Source organism: Limanda limanda, chromosome 18 (assembly GCF_963576545.1).
Source record: "Limanda limanda chromosome 18, fLimLim1.1, whole genome shotgun sequence".
NCBI lineage: Eukaryota > Metazoa > Chordata > Actinopteri > Pleuronectiformes > Pleuronectidae > Limanda > Limanda limanda.
In genome coordinates, this window is record NC_083653.1 from 3,643,164 (window position 1) to 3,658,482 (window position 15,319).

Sequence of the window (15,319 nt, forward strand, 5' to 3'; positions counted from 1 at the left end):
GAGCCCCCCACCACCCTCGTGTCTCTGCGAGTTCTCTGGATACAAACACACAAAGTCGTACGCAGCCCACGAGGACGTTTTCCACTAACATCAGCTGGGACTTCATCTCCTCTCCCCTCAGAAGCCCTTTGTCTCGGATACACTTCAGCGTCCGATCATTTGGGACAAAGGAACAAATCTATTGGCTATAAATACAGTGATTGACGCTTGTGGACGGACGGCCAACCCGACTGGATTCACTGTGGATCGTCCCACTCTTCTCATGTCCCGTGGTTTTTCCCTGTGACCTCCAGGACTCACGTGTGTTCATATTCTAGCTGCTATAATCTCAGTGATTTCCACCTGAAGGAGCCTGAAGCTTCTCCTGGAGGCCGGAGACCAAACACATCGACTCTCTGGCTCCCACCGACGTCTACACTGTGCAGTCAAATCATTTTCTACTGAAAAAGGCATTAAAAGAAATACACAACGCACCAAATCACCGATAAAACGTTGAACCATAACTTTCCAGGAGATTCCAGAGCGACTTTCAGGAGATGATGAACGAGGGAGAAGTGATTGAGCGGTGATTCTCTCTCAGGTGTGTTTACAGCCGGCGAGTTCAAACCAGGCCATCTCCCTGAGCTACAGTTGCATTGTGGGTCGTTCACGCTCATTTCGCCTCCTGAGTTCTGTTTCTCATAATTGGTTGGAGTTTAATAGAGAGGTGATTTGTTACCTGTGGGCAGGAACACGACAGACATTAAGAACTCAGTGAGGTGAAGCTGGGAAGAGTCGGGCTTTAATTCATTTCATTTCCTCACTAGCTGTATAACAGATCAATGGAGCCTGGGAGGAGCCATTAGGAAACGTCAAAATCTTTTATCTTAAATTCATTTCGATGCATTTTTGGGGTCAAACTTTTGCAGACAATTAGGTTTTAATTGGTTGCGTCAGAGTTTGTTGTGGACTGATTTACCAGTTGAGATTTCAGTCTTAATTTAGTTGTTGAAAGTGGCCAAATGTATTTTAATATTTACAGCATTCATAACATTTTCTTCTCCTGGTGAGAGTTAAATTAGATAAATACCTTTCTTGTGTCGGCCAATTACACCTAAAGCTGCAGACACTTGAAATATAGAGATTAAACTAACCTAACATTTGAATTTGTGATCCTTAGATGAGCTGGTTCGAAAATCCATTCAAAATCGTATTATTGAATCTCTTATTGTTATAATTATAATTATTCTTATTGGCCTGAAGATTCCCTGCAGCTCCTCCCAGGCTCTTCACACCCAGAACCTGATGATATGTTGTTTTTCACTTTGACGCATTAATGTCAGAAGCTGCTGAAATGAGATGGAAATGAGCCCAATCCGGTTTTTATTCCTTTTTCAGTCGTACAAGGCCAACACAAAAAATGATGCAGATGGAAAGTGGAAGAGAAAACCGTGGTTGTCTCATTGTAATTTAATTCTGTGCTCATCTGTGAGTCTCTCTGTCGAGCTTCAGACTCATTTCACATCTGTGGAAGTGAAGCTGAGAACGTGAGGAGCTTTGAAATCCAACCAAACCACTGTGACTAACGCTATTATATCACTTTGACATGTGTACCCCTGTATGTGATCATTTATCCGGAAGAAGCAGAGGAAAGGTTCATTTTTTTTTTTAAATCTAAAAAATATTTAACCCTGGATTTTATGACGATATTTAAATATTTATATAATGTGTGTGTGTGTGTGTGAGAATCCACAAACTGTAAATACTGAGTTATGATAACGACGTGTAATATGAAGCATGGATTAAGCATCGAACAAGTTTACAAGAATATCTGAAGCTGTACTGTAAATACTGAACATTATTAATGTCTTTGCAACGAGTGACGTTCAAGCCAACTGCTGCGACAGCGCGCCCCCTGCTGTTCAACGGCGCCAACTACAGTATTCATGTGTTTTTCTCATCTTTCATTATCTTGTTCCATTTTAGCCAACTATGATTTATTTTAACTTTGGAGTAAGTCAGAATATACACTCCATTTTGTACCGTAACTTTCATAATATTCAAACATGCAATCAGGGACATTACATAGCATTTGCATTGTAACAGTTGATGTCGTTAAATTATTGTTATTTATCTTTAAAGACCTTTTTATTCTGTGGAATTCCAATAAACCATGTGACTGAAGAGAGAAACAGTGCAACAGTAAACTACAGAAGGTTTTTCTCACAGGAACCGATAACTTCTATTTTCAATACGACACCTATTTTAAAATAATTTAGCGATTAGTAAACTTCTGGAATAGCAAACTGGGAATATCTGTACATTCTGTGCTTTTTCATACCATTTGAGGTTTCTATTTAAAGATAATGACTGAGCCTTTTTAGGAGATGGGATCCTATAAATTTAGTTTAGAATGTTACATCTGTGACATTTACATCATTTTAAATACGCAAGTGTTTTTGCACCAGGTGCTCCAGTCAAATTAATGAGAAATATAATCAAGTGGCCATAATCAATTCTTTAAGTATGACGCTGATTGACTTTGTGTAAATTTAACAGAAACAGATGCAACATCACAAAAAACCTGTACATTTATTTACCATCTTTCCTTTTCCCAGTAAAACCAATACCGACTTTGTTTTTCATTGAGGATTTGAACCAGTTTTCTCCAGACGCAGAATTCACATCCAACTTTCTGCCAAAGGGGATTTTATTTCTTTCTGACATGTGCCAGACTGCCAGTTAGCACCTAAGGGCTCCATTTGCATCATGTGAGGCTTCCTGGTTGTTCTGCTCTACAACAGTCAGTGCTCCCCTCTGACCCCCCCCCCCCACCCCCACCCCACCAGAGGAGAAACCTGCCCTGAGGTTCACTTCTCTGTGACCAGGAATAGATTCTAGAGCCCACCGGCAAAGTGAGACATCAATCATGAAATCTGGGTAATCTCTCTCTCTCTCTCCTTAGATTCTGCACGTCGGGGGGGTGTTTTGAGGTGACGTGTCCGCCGGCTGGAAATCAAACTTTATACTGAGCCATAATGCTGCAGCTTCAGGAAGTCAGAGTTTCTTATATGGAATTTATATGACAAACAGTCAAAGATCACATATTTAAAATGATTCACTATTGTACGGCATGTCCCTTTACCCCCCCCCCCCCACCCATGAATGTGACATATTTGACCTCTACATGTGGTGCTGGGACAATACAGCATGTCACCATTATTTATTTACCGTTAACGAATCAGAGGAAAAACAAATATATCTACGCTTGATTATGTAAATATACTGAATTACATATTTATTTTTCTGTTGGTACGATGCTCGCTGGCTGCAAAACCTCCTGGAAAGTCAAACGTGTGCTTTCAGCTTTGAGACGAGCGACAGATACATTTCAGATTTCCTCACGCTCCTCTTCGGTGAAATGTCTACATGCAAAAAGCTGCTTTTTAGAAAAACGGTGTGAGAAGTTGTGACCTCACCCAGACGCACACGGGTCAGATCGCAGGTTCCGTTGGTCGCCGAAAGTCTTTATTGTGTCTGAAGACTTCAATGTTTACATCTAGAATAACGGATATTCTGCTGCAGTGGCCTGAGCCTTCCTCCTCTTTCCCATGGGCAAAGTGTTTATATGTGTCTTTCTTTGTGGAAAAACATGTGTGTACATTTCTAATTTGACTATTTCCCTCCATCGTGTCCCTCTCCTCCTGCCAATATCAATGTTTTGTAAGACTGACATGGTTTGAATATGAGAAATGCATCGTTTAAAAAAACAGCAGAAACGCAAATGTGATTTCGTTTTCTTGTCATTTATATAAACAAAAAATAAATAAATTGTGATGGAATACGATTCGACAGAGTCTCCGGTCTCGTGCATTAACGTGCTGCCCCCCCCCCCAGGAACGCTCAGGCTCTGTTTCAGGGGGAATCGATAGATCTGATTTCTGACTCAGCAGTCGGTCGCCAGTCGGGCCGTCGCCGTGTTTCCACCGCAGACCAGCGACACGTCAGGGAATCAACCTCCCGGGTCACATCAGGAGCAGCTCTCGTCCATTTCCTCGTCATCCTTGTGCTTCAGTTTCTCAGCAGAAGCACAAGAACCAACCTATTTGCTTCTCTTGTTGCCTTTAATTGTCTTGATCTCCTTGGAGCTCAGGACCAGCAGCCCGTCCTTAAAGCGCCCCATCTGACCCGAGGGGCCGGCGCCCGAGCTGGACGACGCCTTCTTCCTGTCCCTGGGGACGAGAGAGGAGCGACACACACGGTTCAAACACCAAGATCCACCAGTAGAGTGTATGAACATCAACACAAAGAGTTCAGATTCTGAAGAATCGCTGTTCAGGGCAACTTGGATAATAACAGTTATTTTATTATATTATAAAGAACAGATGCACTTCATTCACTCACCTCTGATTATTTATCTTCTTCTTTTTCTTCAAGTCAGACTACAAGGCAGAGAAACACGTCAGAATTTAAATGATCATAATAATCAATAAAGTTTTTACTTGAACCTGGTGTTTCTGTTATTTGGTCCAGACCATTAATATCAGCAGATGGACTGAGTAACAGTGACACCTCTGTTTGATGCAACACATGTTCACGTCTTACCGGCTGAACGTCCTCTTTGGCTTTCTGCTTCTTCTCCTTAATCTGTCGCTGCATCAGCTTGTAGTTGACGTAGTCTTTCTTAGGAGGCTGAATGAGAAACAATAAATAAAAACTGTCACTCATACGGTTCTGATACTGAGGACAGAACTTCAGAGTAAGAGTGATGAAGGCTCCTTACTCTGGCTCCGAGCATGATGGCTCTGTCCTTCTCAAAAACACGCTGCTGCTCCTTCTTATATCCGGTGATTCCGAACCGATGGACCTCCAGCCGAGCCTGATGTGCACAGTCACAGACACTGTTTATTAATAAACCTGTTACCTTAAATTAGCTCCGGCTCGTTCTCGAAATAAATCTGAAGAGTAAAATTGTACCTTTTCTAAATTGATTTCTTCCATGGGGTCGCTTTGAGTCTTCTCCGGGATCTGAGGAGCCTTGAAGTGAGAACAGCACCGAAGACGAGAGGAGAGGGAACGTGAAATGAGCAGAGGTGTCAAAAGTATTCACATTCATTACTCAAGTAGAAGTATATATACTAGGGTTTAAAAATACTTTTGTAGAAGTTGAAGTATCAACTCAAGCTTTTTACTTAAGTAAAAGTGTAAACGTACTGGTTTCAAAACTACTTAAAGTATAAAAGTAAAAGTAATGTAAGGGAAACATTTTTTCCATTAAGGACAAACTCTTAAGCCGCGTCTCAGGGGCCTATAGTGCACTACCCCCCCTCCTCCAAAAAACACATTTTTCTAAAGGCCATTATGACTATAATGTTATATTAAAATGTTATGTTGAAAAATGTGGGATGCACTAGGCTACCCGTTTGAACTGCAAATATGCCCATTGAAAATTATAACATTTTATTACAATGCAAATACATATATTGTTTGAAGAGACCTTTGGACTCAACACTACCAATAACCAAACATGACTATGTAGAGGAAGTAAAAGTCGTAACAAGGTCGTGTTGCCTTTTTTTGTGAGTGTTTTTGAACGATGACAAACCGGAATGAAAACAAGCCAAAATTAAATAGGAGTAACGAGGCTATTTTTTTAAATGTAAGGATGGAAAGTACAGATATTTGCGTGAAAATGTAAGAAGTAGAAGTAAAAAGTTGTCTGAAAAAGAAATACTCCAGTAAAGTATAGATACCCAACATTTCTACTTAAGTAAGGTAACAAAGTATTTTTACTTCGTTACTTGACACCTCTGGAAATGAGTGAGTGACGACAAGAAGGTTTCAAAAATATCAACTGGAAACAAAAGTTCATCTCATCCTCAGGCTAATTCTAAGTTTTTTAGCCTCATCTGTATTTTTATAATGAAGCACACGTAGAAAAAGCTAAAGTCTCTTTCACTCACGGGTGTTTTGTCTGAAGCTGGCGTCTGACTGGTCTTCAGTTTCTTTCTGTAATCTTGATAAGTCACGACCTCGACCGGACTCGCCTGCCGGACGGCTGCACCTGCGTGAGGCGATAAAACAATTAGAAACACAAGGGAAGTGGAGGAATCAGTTATTAAATCATCTGAGAACTCCTGGTATGATCCTTGAAATCAAAAGAGTTCCCAGGCTTCTCACCTGTCTGTGGTTGTTGTTGTTGTTGTTCAGTGACAGTATTTGTTGCTTGCTCATCTTTAGTGTCAACGCAAATATCCTTCACTGCAGTGAACTGATCTTCCTCCTCCTCTTCTTCCTCACGCCGGTTTCTTTTCTTCTTCTTGAGCTTCTTTTTTGATGCAGGTCCATTATCTGCAAGCAGCGGTGTCAGATGTCAGTATTGATGTCTGTATTTAGACATAATCGAAAACACAAATCTAAGTAATCAACACATGTGCACGTATAGTTATTGCACATGTGTGTGAATAGTTATTCCACATGTGTTAATATAGTTATTGCACATGTGTTAATATAGTTATTGCACATGTGTGTGTAAAGTTATTGCACATGTGTGTGTATAATTATTGCACATGTGTTAATATAGTTATTGCACATGTGTGTGTAAAGTTATTGCACATGTGTGTGTATAATTATTGCACATGTGTTAATATAGTTATTGCACAGTTGTACGTATCAGGTGTTTCACATTAAGGGATATAGAACAACCAGCTCATATTTGTAACATGCTAACTTGAGGTAAAGCTAAAAACAAGCTAACACATGATTCATAGTTCATAGCTCCGTTAGCCCCCGTTAGCCTCGTCGCTAACTCACGTCCCACTCACCAAACTCATAGAACTTGTCCAACAACTGTTCGAGAAACAATTGATCTTCGTCCTTTTCCCCGTTTGACTTGGAGTTCATCTTAAACTACGTGTAAAAAACCCGGTTTTACGAGGCAGAAGCAGCTCAACGTGACAACAAACCGGGGCAGGCACATGGGGCTCCACTTCCGGGTTGGACCTCCCCGCCCACCGTACGTGCGGAAATGCTACGGAAGTGCCGGTGAACACGCCTGAAGTGTTTGTTTTTAAAGAAGTCGGAACTGTTCACACGTTCGAGTCCGGACAACTTCACCGGACACGACGTCAATGTGCTGATAAAGTGGGATAAAACATGGCGTCCACATCTGGTTATTCGGTATGTTTGCCTTTGCTGCAGGCGGCTAAGCTAACTCCAAGCTAACTGGGGCTGTGGCTGGTTCCACACTTTGCATGTGACATGTCCTTCAAACAGCTGATTGACAGGTGGACGCAGGTGTAACAACACGTTGACAAACCCAGAGGTCACATGTTTATATATCTGTGATTCAATGATTCATCAGAAACACGTTATTTGATCAGATTTAAAGTGGAAAACTAAAGTTAAAGACATGTAAACACCTCCAGTTACAGTTTGATCTGCTTTGCATGGTTACTCTTTGCAGTAAAAAGTGTGTATAAAAGTGTGTTGTGGTTGTTGTGGGTTCGTGCATGTGTCTGACTCGGGGTTGTGTGTTTCCTGCTCTGCAGATCAGAGACTCCATGATGATGAAGAAGAGGGACGAGTTCCAGGACCTTCTGGAGGAGAGGAGGAACTCCAGTGACCTGAGATACGCCTTCAGGTGCTACAGCCCGGTTCTGTACAAAGAACTCTCTCCCTGCACGGCCTCCTCACTGAAGAACCTGGTGCTGAGGTCCGACCAGCTGCGCTTTGTCATGAGCCAGGTAACACAAAGACACAGGGGGGGTGTGTGACACAGGTTTGTGTGTCTGCTTGTACCCGACTGACGCTTGGTTGTGATTTTACACCCTCAACATGGCAGGTTAGTTCAGAATCAGCTTTATTAAATACACATACTTGGAATTTGACTCCGGTGTAGTTGCACTCAGTGGACTCACACAAATAGACACACAATTAACAACAGAAACTTGCAAAAGAAGCGTCTCCACTAAACAGAAATAAGCTAAACTTTCCCGGAGGCTAAGTTTCACACATACTTCAGCGTGATAAGAACTTCATCGAATGACAGAATGTTCCATCCAGGTCCCATCTTTCCAACAAGCTGTAACACATCTGGTTCAATGGCTCCTGTGTAATAGACAGACAAGCAATCAAACACATTAATAGCTACAAAACTTTCAGAATAATGCAAATACACACTTGACAATCTTTAAAGTTTTCCTCTCGAGGTTTCATATTGTTATATTATGAACGAGAGGGTTGGAGAAACAGGCCATCGTCAAATGTATAGTCAAAAAAGCTTAAAAAACTATATTATTCTATTATTACAGTGTTATATTTATATTTTGTTTTGTAAAGGTTTGCCAGGAGACAGGCCGAGCTGTTGTGGACATCCAGGAGGAGGCGTCGGCCATCTTGGAGGAGATGGCTCACAACCTGCAGCTCAGCACCGTTCGCTTCTTCGCCTTCACGCTCTGCAAAGTCTTCAAAACCCTGTTCAGGAGCATCTGTGTCAACGAGGAGGGAATCCAGAGGGTGAGCGCACACAGACACACACACACGACCGAGATACACAACGACAACGTGTCTGAGAGACGTCACAAATAGGGTTGCAAAATTCAGGGAATATTCAAAGTTGGAAACTTTCCATGGGAATTAACGGGAATATACGGGAATATACGGGAATTAACAGGAATTAACGGGAAAAAAATGAAATTTTTTTGGATAATTTATACTAACTGTATTTACCTTGTCGTATACAGACATAAATATAAACATTTTGTTGTGTCATAGGCTGATTTGAGCCCTGAGGAAACTTTGGGCACTTGACTATATGCTTCTGCATCGTTGTGTCATTCTTAACATAAGTCTTTGCACAGTATTTTCAAATGTACACAGCCTTTCCTTCTACATTGGATGGGGTGAAATGTCTCCACACATGAGAGAGTGCACGTGGCATTGTTCTGTAGAATAAGATGAGAAAAAAGTTTGTAAAAAAACACTAATGCAATGCAAGAGATATAAATAGTTAGCCAAACAATTGGAATCATCTGTGAAAATATTTTACAATTGATGGATAAATGAATGGAAATAGGCTAGATGAACAGATGAACAATCCTCAATCAGCATGCTAATTTATTTATTATTATTATTTTCCCCAGTAATATCATTGAAACTTACCTGACTAGTCCTGCACTCTACAGCAGGCCTCAGTAGCCCTGCTGTAGAGTGAAGCATGCTGGGAGTTATCTGTGCATGTGATGAAAGAATGCACAGTGGAGGGTTGAAACTCAACGTGCAGCGTGTGCTGCATTCCATACATCTTTAAGATAGAGTTTTGAATAATGTTTTTATTGCTCAGCGTTTAATTTGAGTAGTTTGTTTTTTTTCAATATTCCCAAAATTCCCGAGCTTAACTTCCCATGGAAAGTTTCTGGAAAGTTTCCGGAAATTTACTGGAAACTTTCCGCCCCTTTGCGGTGTCACAAACACCGGTAAGTTTGACTGACGCACAACTTGTGTGTGAATTGTCTTCAGCTCCAACAGGTCATTCAGGAGCACCCGGTCGTCCTGCTGCCCAGTCACCGGAGCTACATGGACTTCCTGCTGATGTCGTACATCATGTACACCTATGACGTGGCTCTACCTGTCATCGCTGCTGGAATGGGTAAACACAAAGAACATGAGTTTATTCAATCCAACACCACAACTATTTGCACATGGATTAAACAGGACTTTTCCCCTGCAGATTTCATGGGAATGAAGTTTGTCGGGGAGATGCTGCGGATGTCTGGAGCCTTCTTCATTCGACGATCCTTCGGTTCTGACAAGCTGTACTGGGCCATCTTCTCAGAATATGTCAAGACTATGGTTAAGGTGAGGAAACCGTTTCTTCTGCAGGCTCTTAATCTTTCTAAGCAGTTGAAAACATTCAGGTGGAGTGAGTATGTTTTTTCAAAGCACTCATCTGTAATTATTACACACAGTTTTTCTCTTCTCTGCCATTTCACCTTATCTCTGAATATGGAGAAGTTTAAATAATTGTACTTGACAAACGTCTTTTATTTCATTCATTATGGTCTTAACAAGGTTTTTGTCTCCAGAATGGATTCGCACCCGTTGAGTTTTTCCTGGAAGGAACCAGAAGTCGAACGAGCAAATCTTTGACTCCAAAGTTAGGTAAGGATCAAACAAGCAACAGTTAGCTCTCATCTGCAAATTATATACTCTTTGTTTTGTTATTACATTCAATATCTTATAGGTCCTTATTAAAACATACAGTTTATATCAAGGATATAAGGTTTGAGAGTTGTAAATATAACAAAGCGGATTCTTAAGATTGTACAGGGTTCCCGCGGGGTCTTATAAAGTCTTAAAAGGTCTTAAATTTAATAATCAAAATTTTAGGCCTTAAAAAGTCTTAAAAAGGTCTTAAATTTAATTTGGCCAGAGCTGAGAAGTTAGAGGTTTTGTAGTGTTCGATGGGATGTTTAATTACCTTCTCTGGACATGTTTTATGGAACATCCTTTTATTTCAATTTATTTCAGCATGTTTAATGCATGTTTAATGCATGTTTAAAGCTTGTTTGACTTGTGTAATGTTATGTTCTTATGTTGAATGGGTATAAATTTACTTTGTAAGTAATTCTGTGACTTATTTCTTCTTTCATAGTAATTTTCCTTCATACTTTTTGCCAGTATGGTCGTGAAATAGGTCTTAAACTCTATTCAAAGTGGTTTTAAAAAGGTCTTAAAAAGTCTTAAATTTATCTTGTTAAAACCTGTAGGAACCCTGTTGTAAAACCCTTGACTGTGATTTTAATCCTCATCTTCCTCCAGGTCTGTTGAATATAGTGATGGATCCGTTCTTTAAAGGGGAAGTGTTTGACCTGAACTTGGTTCCAGTCAGCATCAGCTATGAGAGGATCCTAGAGGAGTCGCTCTACGCCAGAGAACTGCTGGGTGTTCCCAAACCGAAAGAGTCCACTTCAGTGAGTCCCTTACACATTTGTGTTTGTTTCCATTAAACCTGCAGACATCAGAAGTTGTATTTCATACCGATTCCCCTCTCTGTGCTCGGTAGGGTCTGATTAAAGCCAGGAAGGTCCTCAGTGAAGACTACGGGAGTATCCACGTGTACTTTGGTGAACCCGTGTCGGTCAGGAGTTTGTCCCAGGGCAAAATCGACCGCAGCCAGTTCAACCTCCTGCCAAGGTCCGACAGTCAAGACACTCGACAACAAGATTCTGACAGACGCAGATGTAACTTCTGAAACATGCACTTGACCGTGACCTGTCCACTTTCAGACACATCCCCAGGAGGCCCAGTGAGGAGATCTCTAGCCTGGTGAACGACACGGCCTACAGGCTGGTTCGGGCTCAGGAGGAGAACATGGTCCTGCAGCCGTGGGTCCTTCTGGCCTCTCTGCTGCTCCAGAGCCACCATCAGAACCAGGTGACCGCACTGGACCAGCTGACTGAACAAGCTGTGTGGCTCAGGGATCTTTCACGACAGTTTGGAGCCTTCCTGCACTGGCCTGGTACAGTATGAGTCCGATCCCCCCCCTCCCCTTCCCCCTTTAGACAGATTCTTTGTGTTCTCAGCGACACTGAGACTCTGTTCTGATTTACAAAAGACCTTATTCTGTGGTGTTGGATTCAGTTAAAGCTCCCGTGTCCCCTTCTTCATCTCCTCTTCATCCCCTTCTCCCGTTCAGACGACGTGCCTCCGTCAGAAGTCGTCTCCTCAAGTCTCTCTTTGCATCGAGGTCTGGTGAAAATCTCGGAGGGAAGAGTTCAGCTGGCGTTGGATCAAGGTTTGTGTTTACTTAAGTTTGTTTTTGTTCCATCTGCACAATCCTACATTGCTGCCACTCAACCAAAATGCAGGAGCAGATAAAAACAGTTTTTCCACCTCCTGCCTGCAGCAGAACAATCTGACCCCGAGGAGCCTCCCAGAGCTGCTACCCCAGAAGAGGAGCTCTTGAGCCAGGCAGTCACCGTCCTCTCCTGCGCCTCCTACAGGAACCAGGCTCTGCACATCTTCCTCCGACCGGCGCTGCTCGCCTCGGCCGTCCTCGCCGCCTCATCCAACAACAAGCGTAAGACTGACGCTGCCGTTTACCTGCTCACATGGGCCGGCAGCAGGTTGTTAAATATTTAAGACACAGAACATGTTGGTGACTTCTGCTGCAAGTGAATCTTTGTGTGTTTTTCAGAGGAGGTTTTCAACAGCTTCAGCTTCCTCAGAAACATGTTGTCCAACGAGTTCATCCTCTGTCCTGGAGCTACCGTGCAGGTGAGGAACCATTTATACTCTCAATTAATCTTTGGTCCCTTTATCGTTGCATGTTCAATAAGTTGCTGTGTGTCCTGCAGGACTTCGAGGACGCCTGTTTCCTTCTGGTGAAGACTGGAGCTCTGCAGGTTTCCCAGCAGGAGGTGGTGGTGACGGAAACCGGACACAGAACACTGGCCTTCCTCACCAGTGTGCTGGACCCCTTCCTACAGGGATACCAGGTGAGGGAGACACACGCAGTGGTTTTACACAGTGATACGATCCTGAAGCTCATTAGACTTGACAGGAACAAACTAGTTCTTGTATTTAACAGTTTATCAGGGTTGATGACGCTCTAGTGGAGTTGAAATTTAGCAGTCTGGGTCCAAAAAACCTTAATGGTTAATCCAGCAGTTTGTTTTGTGCAACACGTAATCACATCAGAACTCTCATTAGTGAAGGTTTGTGTGTGTGTGTGTGTGCTGACTGCTGATTTCCTCTAGAGGGGGCTGTCAACTCAGCATTAACTGTATATCTGTTTCTGTTTGTGTGTGTGTGTCTGTCTCTCTGTGTGTGTGTGTGTCTGTCTCTCTGTGTGTGTGTGTCTGTCTCTCTCTGTGTGTGTGTGTCTGTCTCTCTCTGTGTGTGTGTGTGTCTGTCTCTCTCTGTGTGTGTGTGTCTGTCTCTCTCTGTGTGTGTGTGTCTCAGGTGGTGTGCAGGTTCCTGTGTGAAGAGGCCACAGAGGCTCTGACAGAGAAACAGTTTGTTCCTGCCGTCCGGACGTTCATCCTCAAACTTCTTCTCGCAGGTTTCTCACGTTTTATCGCCTCTTGTCTGTGTGTCCACCTCAGCTGCCGAGAAGATAACAACTGTTTTGTGTGTGTGTGTTTCTGTGTGTGTGTTTGTTCTCCAGGTAGACTAAGATACACTGAGGTGTTGTCCTCCGACCTCCAGAAGAACTCTTTGGCAGCTTTGATGAGACTCGGAGCCGTACAAAAAATCAAAGGGTGCGTTGGTTTTAATCATCCTTCTGTCCCCGGTCGGTTTGATGCAGAATAATCCTCCATATGTGAAGTAAAGATGTTAAGATATTAAGAAGCTAAATGATTGATTTTTTAAAGTACTTTCAACCAAAAAATAGGCTTAAACTGTGGGTTTGCAGAGAGTGTTTGGTTCTCAAAGTGACTTCAATGTTTCTACCTCAGAGCGGAGCCGGGAACTCTAAAGGTCAACAAGGTCATGGTGAACTCACTGGAAGACACTCTGGGTAAGAAACCCGCTGTGTGTCGGCGCCTGAGCAAACCGACAGGAATACAAAGAGTTTAGGATCCTCCCACAAGGTCTTTTAACAAAACATCTGAAATTCATCTGTTTGTCCAGGAGGGAAACTTCCGACTCAGAAAGCCGCCGTCGCTCGCCTGTAGTCCAGCGACCTCGTTAGCCAAAGGAGATTCCGAAGGTCAAAGGTCTTCAGCATCGAGTCCACGCAGCTTGGAACAAAAGCCATGTGGAGACGCCACAACCGCTTTTAATCTCTAATTTCTCTGTCTTCTCCTCACCTCTCTTTCTCTTCCTTAGACTCTTCTATTGAAAATCTTTTTATACGCGTACGTTAAACCAGACGATGAGCCAGGCCTGTGGGGGTGCATTGCTTTCGGCTCATTCTGAATAACTAACCAGCCTTGGAGCCTCGTGAAAAGCTTCTGAATGTGTGACGGGCTCCTCTCAGGATCCTGGACGGTTTCTATTAATGCATTTGATTATGTATCCTCGTAATAATCGGCGTGGCTATTTCCTCGGTGGTGTTTTCCCTCAGCTCCAGTTTGTCTGTTAATCACCGTCTGTCTTTATTTTGAGCACTTTAATGAATTGTGGTGTGGAGCTTTTATCCTAAATGTCTTTTGCTATTGTTTTCTCCTTTTGCACTCATTTTTTTTTGGTGTGTTTGTGAAACAAAAGGTGCTAAAATGGATGAATACCAACATTTTAATTCATATCTTTGAGTTGAACTTGTCACAAACTCGAGGCCTTTTGCTTGTCTCAGGCGTTTTGCCAGCAGCAGCACGTCCGTCTTTGTTTACGCTGCGGAGACGATGCTACGAATCTAATGTCGCATATTGTTGCCAAACTACAGAGGAAAGAGTGTTAATTTATACTGCAGCACTACCAGCTCCACCAAAGGAATATGTTTTTGTGTTGAATTCTGTTTTTTCTTTATCCGTTTTCTCACGTTCTTGTTACTGAACTCGCGTGCTGAGTTATTTTTCACTATAAGTCCAGAAGCTGCTTGACATTGAGCCTTTATTTATACTCACAGAAACTTTACAGGCCTCGTATACGTTTGTTACGAGGGAAGGAAGATGAGACAGAATAAATGAGAGCAGGAGCAGGAGCTGTGACACCGGAACTCAGAGGAACAAAGCTCATAAAAGCAGAAGAACAACACGTCAGGACTTTGTGTAGCCGGAGTTTGACAAGTACTGGGCCGGTGGGGGCTTCTTATTTTAAGTGTGTAGTTTCTTGTTAGTAACAGATCCAAATTAAAACTAGAGGAGTTTAAAAATCCTTATATTAAAGCTATTTATTTGGTGGCCTTAACCAGCAATGTAGAGGAGTTACAGCTCTTGGTCGTGGAGGAAATTATCCGAACGAGCCAAATTCTCCTCTAAGGACTCGAGTGTCAAATCATAAATCGCCACTTCTTTTATAAAGCGCTACCTCCGTCTTCTTCGTTTGCCAAATTAGCTCGACGCTCGTTTGTTTTGAAACGTGAAGTACTGACGTTCACTGGGTCAAAAAGAAAAAGCAGCTCAGCATTAAAAAGAATCTTGTACAACATTAATCCGCCTGTTGACACGTCACCCAGAGTGTGAGTCGACAACTGTATTTGTGGTTCAAAAAAAGTTTTCAAACAACTTTTATATGACGTGTCAATGATTCACTCCGTTGTGTCTTTGTGTGTGTGTGCTTTCATGCATGTAACCATGTTACTGTGTGTGTGTGTGTGTGTGTGTTGGGTGAAGCCTTTCAGTACAGGCTGATGAGTTCAAGAGCAAATTAATAAAAGGTTTTGAAATACGAA

The 15,319-nt window shown here is 42.4% G+C and overlaps 2 protein-coding genes across 2 annotated transcripts; one reads left to right on the top strand and one right to left on the bottom strand.

The window, feature by feature from the left end:
- Positions 1-3,882: 3,882 nt before the first annotated feature.
- Positions 3,883-6,931, bottom strand: c18h1orf131 (chromosome 18 C1orf131 homolog). The gene is made up of 8 exons (XM_061091906.1): positions 6,804-6,931; positions 6,160-6,330; positions 5,943-6,043; positions 4,957-5,016; positions 4,763-4,858; positions 4,585-4,671; positions 4,384-4,421; positions 3,883-4,211 (listed from the first exon to the last, which is right to left on the bottom strand). The coding sequence occupies exons 1-8, from the start codon at positions 6,880-6,882 to the stop codon at positions 4,082-4,084; spliced, it is 762 nt and encodes a 253-aa protein (XP_060947889.1). The 5' UTR covers positions 6,883-6,931; the 3' UTR covers positions 3,883-4,081.
- Positions 6,932-7,011: 80 nt separating this feature from the next.
- Positions 7,012-15,319, top strand: gnpat (glyceronephosphate O-acyltransferase). Its single transcript, XM_061091907.1, has 17 exons — positions 7,012-7,158; positions 7,530-7,724; positions 8,320-8,496; positions 9,499-9,628; positions 9,710-9,837; positions 10,065-10,140; positions 10,801-10,952; positions 11,045-11,175; positions 11,268-11,500; positions 11,678-11,776; positions 11,888-12,061; positions 12,179-12,258; positions 12,339-12,479; positions 12,946-13,045; positions 13,151-13,244; positions 13,443-13,504; positions 13,618-15,319. Exons 1-17 carry the CDS (start codon positions 7,135-7,137, stop codon positions 13,659-13,661), a joined length of 2,040 nt encoding a protein of 679 aa, XP_060947890.1. The 5' UTR covers positions 7,012-7,134; the 3' UTR covers positions 13,662-15,319.